At 41.5% G+C, this 9,029-nt stretch overlaps 1 protein-coding gene across 1 annotated transcript; it reads left to right on the forward strand.

Annotated features, from left to right (window-relative positions):
• Positions 1 to 562: 562 nt before the first annotated feature.
• polr2d (RNA polymerase II subunit D) lies at positions 563 to 5,003 on the forward strand. The gene is made up of 4 exons (XM_072573088.1): positions 563 to 690; positions 1,786 to 1,966; positions 3,634 to 3,729; positions 4,556 to 5,003. Exons 1-4 carry the CDS (start codon positions 618 to 620, stop codon positions 4,632 to 4,634), a joined length of 429 nt encoding a protein of 142 aa, XP_072429189.1. The 5' UTR covers positions 563 to 617; the 3' UTR covers positions 4,635 to 5,003.
• The last annotated feature ends 4,026 nt before the right edge of the window (positions 5,004 to 9,029 follow it).

Consider the following 9,029-nt stretch of genomic DNA (forward strand, 5'->3'; position numbering starts at 1 on the left):
CAAACCAGATTCCGGATTAGTGGTGCTGGAAGAGCACAGCAGCTCAGGCAGCATCCAAGCAGCTTCGAAATCGACGTTTCGGGCAAAAGCCCTTCATCAGGAATAAAGGCAGTGAGCCTGAAGCATGGAGAGATAAGGTAGAGGAGGGTGGGGGTGGGTCATTGTTTTTACCTCGTTGATTTTAACCCTACTGCGAATCCTCTTGCAAGGATGCCTGCCTTGAAGAAGTTTTCCTCCTCTCTCTACAAGAATCTCAGGGAGTCCCTCTCCCACTGCGCACTATGCTACTTTCTCCCCACCCCCACCCTCCTCTAGCTTATCTCTCCACGCTTCAGGCTCACTGCCTTTATTCCTGATGAAGGGCTTTTGCCCGAAACGTCGATTTCGAAGCCACTCGGATGCTGTCTGAACTGCTGTGCTCTTCCAGCACCACTCATCCAGAATGCAGAGGGGGTCCAGGCCGGGCAGGAACCACACCGCTCCCAGTCCGTTCAGGGGGGGAAAACAAACCAGGTTCCGCCAGCATCAAACATGACAGCGCCCAGGGCAAGAGCAGCCTCGGCGCATGCGCCGGCGCAGGGGCCGGGTATCTGATTCCGGGTCAGCGGGGAGTTGCAATGGCGGCCTGCGGGAGCGAGGCCAGGGTCGGGGATGTGGAGGAGGACGCCTCTCAGCTGGTGTTCCCGAAAGGTACCAGCGGAGGGGAGATGAGAGAGAGGGACAGACAGAGAGATAAAGATAAATCATTGAGAGTTCCTGCGTCTACTTGCAGTCAGTCAGACAGCCACTCCTCACTCTCTGTGCTTTCGTTTGTCCAATTCAGTTTTAATTTGTCTTTCAAAAGACTCTGCATGAGACGTGAGGTGAGCTAACAGGCCACCCGGCTCAGGAAGGAAGAGTAACAACAGCAGCAGCCTGAAAACCGAAAGAGCTGCGAGTCAGATACAAAACAGAGGTTGCTGGAAAATCTCAGCAGGTCTGGCAGCACCTGTGAAGAGAGAAATCAGAGTGTGACCCTTCCCCAGAATGGCAGCAGTCTGGTCAGGGAACATGGGGGTGAGGGGGTGGTCACTGAGCATGTCACTCTTATCCCCTGTTAAGAATCATAGAATCCCGACAGTACAAAAAGAGGCCAGTCGGCACCAAACCTCTGAAAAACATCCCACACAGGCCCACCCCATCCCTGTAACCCCGCATAGGGTTTTAACCATGGCCAATCAACCTATACTGCACATCTTTGGACTGTGGGAGGAAACCAGAACACCCGAGTCCCGAGTGCTGTAAGGCAGCAATGCTAACCAGATTCAGGAAAGCTGTGGAGTCATAGAATTGTGCAGTACAATAAAGGTCCTTTGGCCCATTGAGTCAGTACTGTGACAAATATACTGCTCCATATACTTAATTCTTTACTTCTTTAAAAAAAAATTTGTGAATTGCTTTCTGCTCAATTCCATGTGTATGCTGTACCTACTTGTCAGCAATTGTTCAACTGGGGAGGCATGTATTGGCATGGGGTGATTTAATCCACTGAAAATACCCTGCCCAACATGTGTGCTATACAGTACTCTTCATTCCTTCTTTCTCGGCTTCAGCTGTGGAAACTCAATGTGCAGGAATGGAAGGAGTAAACCTGATGTCTGTTGATAGATATTGGAACTTAAGTACTGTCAGTGTTTAATTTTAAAAAAAACTAAGTGTTATTTGAAGTGATTTGGTTGGGAGGGATATTGTTAGGTAACTGAACAGTTGGCTATATTTTGGATATTTTGTTTTATGTTCTGACAGAATTTGAAAGCTCAGAGACCCTGTTAAACTCTGAGGTCCACATGCTACTGGAGCACCGAAAGCAGCAGAATGAAAGTGCAGAGGATGAGCAGGAGCTCTCTGAAGTCTTCATGAAAACATTAAACTACACAGCCAGGTTCAGCCGCTTCAAAAACAGGGAAACCATCGCCAGTGTCAGGAGGTCAGTGCAGGACAATTTGAAAATATTAAGTGCACCTACGGTTTCAGAGTATTGTTGTGGCTGGGGTTAAGAGGAGTAAATTAATTCTTTTACTTGTCCCATTCCTCCCTGGTCTCAACAGAGTTGGAATTTAAAAGGGAGATGATGTTTTCAAATATTGTATATAATCCATATCAAAATAAGTCAGCCAAGGTCCAGTAAGTAACAAGCTACAAATTAACTAATTGATATAAAGTAGGTGAAAGTGAGGACTGCCGATGCTGGAGGTTAGAGTCGAGAATGTGGTGCTGGAAAAGCACAGCAGGTCAGGCAGCATCCAAGGACAAGGAGAATCAACATTTCAACCAAAAGCCCTTCATCAGGAATGAGATCTCACCAACCCCTCGGCTCACAGCCTCATTCCTGATGAAGGGCTTTTGTCTGAAATGTCGATTTTCCTGCTCCTTAGATGCTGCCTGACCTGCTGTGCTTTTCCAGCATCACACTGTTGACTCTTGTTACCTATAAAGCTTACTGAAGCAAATTGTTCAGATTGTTAACTTCAGGTTTAAGCTGTCAAATATATTCAACTACTCCTGAAAAGTAATACTCACTCTCTCAGACTAAGTCTGAAAGAAAAATTTGAAAACTTTGTAGTGCATTTTTTTTAAAAGTGTTTTAGCCAAACTACAATCAATTTTTTTTAAAATCACATTGTCCAAATGTTGGTCTGTAGCTGTCACTTTGCTTACAAAACATTGGCTGTAGGATTTCTTCCTGGATGAGCTATGACTGGCTGATTTTATTGTGAATCTGGAGGTAGGTTCTAATTCTCCTTTAAGAACTCGAAGAACGCAGCAATCAGAACCTTTCCCATTCAGAGCAAATACTTACCGTGGTGAAGTCTTCCAATAGGTTTTTAAGTTAAACTTTAAGGTGGGTTTTAGAGAAAAGAGAGATGGTAAAGGCTGTGCTCAAGGCAAATGATCTCACTGGCTCTCTGTGCTGAAATCTTTTCTTTCCCCAGAACTGTAAACTAGATCATTTGACTTTTTTGAAGGTGTTGTGGACTTGGCATCTTCATTGAAACAACTTATTCCTTCCTGGAGATCTGAAACATAAACAAAAACTGCTGGAGAAACTCAGCAGGTCTGGCAGCATCTGTGAAGAGAATGCAGACTTAAAGTTGCTGTGCCTTAACATTAATACAATTAACAGTCATATTCACATAAGTGCTTATATTTCCATATACCCAGTCCCTTGGAAAAAATGTTGAATGTCTTAAGGTTGATTGCAAGTCTTGTGAATTCAGGTTGCACACCTTACACCAGCAATAAGACGTTAAGCCTAGATTCAGTCGTTACTAATCCTCTTTGCCTGCTTTTAACTCAAAGGTTAGCAATTGTAGTTGGGATCTGTTGACTGTATTTGACAAGAAAATATTTCTTGGTACTTATCAAAATTGTCACTTTCCTTCAGTAATTATCTTATCCTTCAATTGGCTTGTCTACTACTAACTGTCTTACTGTTATTGTTTTATTACAGATAAGGATAACATGATCAATGCTATGTCTCACTCTTAGTTATGCTTCTCCTGTGCTTAATTACAGCGAGGCGCTTGTGAAGATATTACATTGAATCAGTGTGTTGGTTTAATTTGAAGTACAACTGCATTTTCTTTCTTGCAGTCTGCTATTACAGAAGAAACTGCACAAGTTTGAGCTGGCTAGTCTGGCCAATCTGTGTCCTGAGACAGCTGAGGAGGCCAAAGCCCTCATTCCCAGGTCAGTGTCCTTTCTGGACTGTTTCTGTAGAGCATATAGCCCACTGAAGGCACAGAGATCGATCATGACGCAACTATAGTTTAGAATGTGCAAGAGGCCAGAATTAGGGAAGTGCCGATACTTCAAAACATGTGAGACTGGATGAAGAGATAGGGAGTGGCAAAACCTTGGCAGTGATTTGAAAGCAAGAATGAGAATTTTAATATCAAGATGTTGGCTCCCAGTTAAGCAATCAGAGCAAATATTTCTTCTCTGTGGGATCCTCTATAGTGCTATAATTTAACTTTTGGGAGCTAATTTTCATTCTCTTTAAATCCTTTATTAGATGATGCAGTCACTTATTAACATTACTGCCTATATTTATGTTAATTTATATGGAACTTGGATTCTCTCACAGGCAGGTTAGAATAATTCTTCAATGTCCTCCTCTTGGAGAACACAGTATTTAAATGGGCACAAGACAATGACCTAAATTTGTTTTGCAAAATAAGTAAGAGAAGCACTTGTACAAAGGCAACCATCACCCTAAACACGTCTTCTGCATTGGTGAGGTCTTGAGTTCGCGTGTTTCCATTGTATGTTCACAAATCTGGAATATTTTAATTCGGATATTGGGGATGAACTGAACTGAGCTTGAAACAAATGAGTCTGTATCAATGTCACTGTTTGACCTCTAATAGATGTAGTTCTTCAGGGTCTGGTAGTTTTAAATCTGCTTCTGGAATAATTGTTTTTAGTTATCTGTCTGAGTTGGTGGTTGCAGAAAATTCATGTTCCTCTCTTTTCTTTCTTCCTGTGCTTCGGCTCTATTTTTTAAAAATTTCAGCTTAGAAGGTCGATTTGAGGATGAGGAGCTCCAGCAAATCCTTGATGACATTCAGACCAAAAGAAGCTTCCAGTATTAGCTCCAATATCTGCAAAAGCCCGGCACTCCCTGACGCTAACCTACTGAACAATGGTGCTGATACTTGTCTCTGATTGTACACTGATTGGAAGTGGAGGGACTACAGGCTGAAGCAAGCAGGTGCACCAAAAATGACTATAAACCCTTAGATGAGGTCTGAATCTAGAGTTGTTCAGTAACACGTTCCCTGACACCCAGAGTGCAAAGGCGGTCTGGGATCACAGAATGGGAATATGATCTTTTTTGTTTCACTGTGATGTTTTTTGTGACTTTTTTTTGTTCCATTTTTGAAAAACCAAAATCTTGTAACTCATTCTTATAGGTTATAAGCCCCATATTGTTTTATTAAAGTGAAGGCCCATATATTGGATCCTGGTTGAAGATTGATTCTGTTTGAATGAAGTCAGAAGAGGAATGAAACTGTTCCTTATATGTAGACTTAAGAAAACCTAATAACAATCTATTGATAATGGTTGCACATAAAGCACATGGCACTGTTTTTGGAAAAATGGTGTCTTTTACTGAACTGACCCTTTATTCCATTCTGTCCATCTATGTATGTTATCTAATTATCTATGTAGGTCTGCCTTGAACCAGTACTTCAATAATATGCAACAGGAAAATGAGAAAGGGAAAGCTCCTGGTAAATGCACCCGTATCTCTTTGTAGTGAAGTTGGATTTGGTTTCACTTTTCTTTTGATATGTGAACATGGACAGAGAGTGGTGTCAGCTTTATTGATTCAATGGGCATCATCACATCTCCAGCAGGAAAGGCTTAGTGGTAAACGGGATAAGAGGTAGTTGTAAGATCATCTGTGCACCTTATTGCAATTGTCACTTTAAATGAGAGCGACGACCTGAGTACAGACTGAGTATTTGAAGCTGGTGTCACATCTACACAGTTAACTGGTAAGCAGCAGGCCAGATTAGGATTTCACTTTTGCTGGTCTGTTTGGGAATGGTAACTCCAGTACATCTTATGATATTCAGACCAGCTGAAGAATGAAATGTTTGCACCTCTGTTTCATACCCACAGCCTTCCCCAGTGCTTACCTAGTAAACATCCATACTGGGGGGGGGGACTTCCGGTCACATTCTCTGACGTTAAAACCCCAGAATGTTTGGGTTATGGTAAAAGTATTGGAGACTGAAATCTGCCTTGCCTTTCAGTGCAAGTTTGTTCATTTCAAAAACTGTATTGGTATGGAACCTTTGCATCTTGAGATGGAATGAAATGGAAAATGGGTGGAATGAAAGTGCGATTCAGTGTGCCCATTGACACATGCTCTCCCATCTATCAGTGTTTCAAACTGAGTTCTCTCAGATCTGTAATGGACTTTGTTTAGTCACAACTTGTCCTTCCCTATTGCTATGTTAGCTGATCTCAGCAGTTGAGACACAGCATTCAGGTCTAAGGAAAAAACAGCAAAGTGGTGTAGGGACACAACAGGGCCAAATAGTCTGCCATGCTGAAACATGGATGTTTCAATAGATCAGGTAAATAGGCTATGAATATATTACTTTTAGTTTGAATGTGGGATTTCTGTTCTTCATGCAAGCTATGGCCAAACCTTGAGGATTCTTTCAATAATAGGGTGGCACGGTGGCTCAGTGGTAAGCACTGCTGCCTCACAGCACCAGGGTTCAATTCCAGCATCTGGCGACTGTCTGCATTGAGTTTCCTCCCGGTTCACCAGTTTCCTCCCACAGTCCAAAGATGTGCAGGTTAGATGGATTGGCCGTGCTAAATTGCCCATAGTGTCCAGGGATGTATTGGCTAGTTGGGTTAGCTATGAGAAATGCAGGGTTACAGAAATAAGGTAGGGGTGTGATTCTGGGCGGAATGTTCTTCAAAGAGTCAGTATGGACACAATTGGGCCGAATGGCCCACTTCCACACTGTATGTATTCTGTGGTGAATATTTATCAACAATATGTACATTTTGGAATGGCAGCTGTGCTCCCTCCTCTGGGCTGCATTTGTTCTAGCTCCCCGCAAAGACTCTCTCACATAACAACTGTCATCACCATTAACATCACAGCATACCTTGGATGCTTGCCTTTAAACCCCATCTCTACACTATCCAATGGCCTTTTATTGTGAATACTCCTTTCCAATATTACCTGCAGACCTTTGGAGTAAATTTAATTCTATATATTAACATTCCCTCCATTTAATACTCATTTCTTCAATTCTGCTTTGTGTTCTCTGCTAAGTACACATTCTTTTCTTTATCCTATCATTAGATTTAATTGCTAACCTTTTATCCTGTTCTCTCATCTTGACCCTGATCTGTGTGGCATAAGGCCCAGTTTAAACCCACACTGTTGGACCAGAGATTGTGGAGGTATGGCTTGAAAGGACTGAGTCAAGAAGTACAATTAGGTAGGTGAGTGTTTTGGAATAGAGACTACACTAAGATGAAGGAGAAAATCAGCACAAAGATCAGTTTTGGTCAGAATTTAGCTGTATGAACTAGCCCACTTGGCACAGAAACTAGAATAAGATGCAATGTCTTACGAGATGGTTAAAAAAAACAAGTAATTAAAGAGAAAACAGAGACTTTTAAAATGCTAAAGATAAACAGAAGCCAATTAAAACTGAGCAAAAGTTCTCCCGCACAATAGTGAGAGGAGAAAATAGGAAATTGAGAGGATAATTTTGAAAGGTAAGAGAAACAGAATTTTTAAAAATATATGAAAATGAATAGGGAAAGTAATTCTCTTCTACCTCTTGGTTGGCAGCAACAAAGATTTTTAAATTTTCTTTTGCATGCATCTTTAATTAGAATGTAGTCAAAATATCAAAATTAAGGAGTAAATTGTGAAGTTTTCTTGAATGAAAGAAAGGAGTATTAATACTTACTCTTTAGGGTAAAATATGTCATCCAATATATTCTGTCTCACATGCAAAATTTTACGCAGCACAGACTATAGTACAACAGGAAGAAAAGGAAGGACTCATGCCCGAAACGTCGATTCTCCCGCTCCTTGGATACTGCCTGACCTGTGCTTTTCCAGCATCACATTTTCAGTTCTTATCTCCAGCATCTGCAGTCCTCACTTTCTCCTCTGTGTCATAGAGTCATAGATGTCCTGGAATTGAGAGGTGAACAATGGCTGTATAGTTGATAACTTTTATCCTCAGTGGTCGTGAAATTTCTGGAGTCTTTGAGTTCTCAATAGCTAGGTGTTTATTGATTTCTGTGTCTTTAAGTTAAAGGCCATTTCTCTTGAGACAACTTCATTCCACATTGGCTTCCTCAACTCACCTCAGGTAATTGTAGCTAGCCATTTTTAGGAAATTCTTGAGTATTAAAATCAGATGATGGTAATTGATAGCTTTGACTATGAATGCTGACCACACAATGGCACAAGTATTTAGCCAGTTGTTTCTCCTCGCCTCTAATAAAACGTACAGAAAAAAGTGGTGAATCCTGAAGTGGCTGATAATAAAATGAGGAATATTCTGAAGGAAAAAGTCAAATTTTTTTTAGTTTGATCAAAGGAAGGCAAATTTCTGCCTAAACTCTGAACATTATTTGCTGCTTGTCGGCCCAACTTTCTCCTTCTGAGCCAATCCCCAACCTGTAGACTTTAATGGTTTTCTTTTTGTCGGCCAAAAGAATTGTGCTTAGTGCAAACGACAATAGCCTTGGCACTGAGCCCTCAGGCTTCCTGTTACTTGCCTCTTCCATTCTCATGTGTGGACAACTTCCTTTTTGTTTCCTCTAATGCATTCAATTTACAATGGACATCAAAAGTTCCTCCCCATTCCTGGCATTCCATCAGCATGGGCTAATCTCCTGTGTGGCACCGTGTCAAGATCTTGACTAAAATGTAAACATGCGAGTTGATCTCCAGTGGAGACACTCCTCCTGAGGTTGACAACATGGTGTATATTGAAATGTTGCTCACAGTGTGAAGAAATTAATGCAGGAAATTATTGTGGCACATGAAATGTATAAGCAATGATTGATCTGTGGCATTGCCTGTGAAAGCTAAGACATGGTGATTATACCTCTGTGTATTCAAGATATTAATGTATGTAACTATTGACAGACAACTTATGCAGCTCCATCCAGTGGCAGAGAAATGCAGCAGCAGATATGATTGAATGACTGGTAACGTGGTACATTTCCACTTGCCAAAAGTACTGCGGATGCTGTAAATCAGAGACGCAATTAGAAATTGCTGGAAAAGCTCAGCCAATCTGGTAGTATATGTAGAGAATGAGAGTTAACTTTTTGGGTCAAGTTCTGAGGGAGGGTCACTCAACCCGAAATGTTAACTCTGATTCTCTCCACAGACACTGGCAGACCTACTGAGCTTTTCCAGCAATTTCTATTTGTGTGTGACTCATTTTCATCCTCTAGGAAAAAAACACTTCATTGTT

Source organism: Chiloscyllium punctatum, chromosome 6 (assembly GCF_047496795.1).
Source record: "Chiloscyllium punctatum isolate Juve2018m chromosome 6, sChiPun1.3, whole genome shotgun sequence".
Classification (NCBI taxonomy): domain Eukaryota; kingdom Metazoa; phylum Chordata; class Chondrichthyes; order Orectolobiformes; family Hemiscylliidae; genus Chiloscyllium; species Chiloscyllium punctatum.

What these genes read in the sequence shown, in the direction of transcription:
- polr2d (XM_072573088.1), top strand. Translation starts at nt 618, where the DNA reads ATGGCGGCCTGCGGGAGCGAGGCCAGGGTCGGGGATGTGGAGGAGGAC. An exon ending in TCAGCTGGTGTTCCCGAAAG is followed by an intron (nt 691 to 1,785) that starts GTACCAGCGGAG and finishes ATGTTCTGACAG; the next exon opens with AATTTGAAAGCTCAGAGACC. An exon ending in ACCATCGCCAGTGTCAGGAG is followed by an intron (nt 1,967 to 3,633) that starts GTCAGTGCAGGA and finishes TCTTTCTTGCAG; the next exon opens with TCTGCTATTACAGAAGAAAC.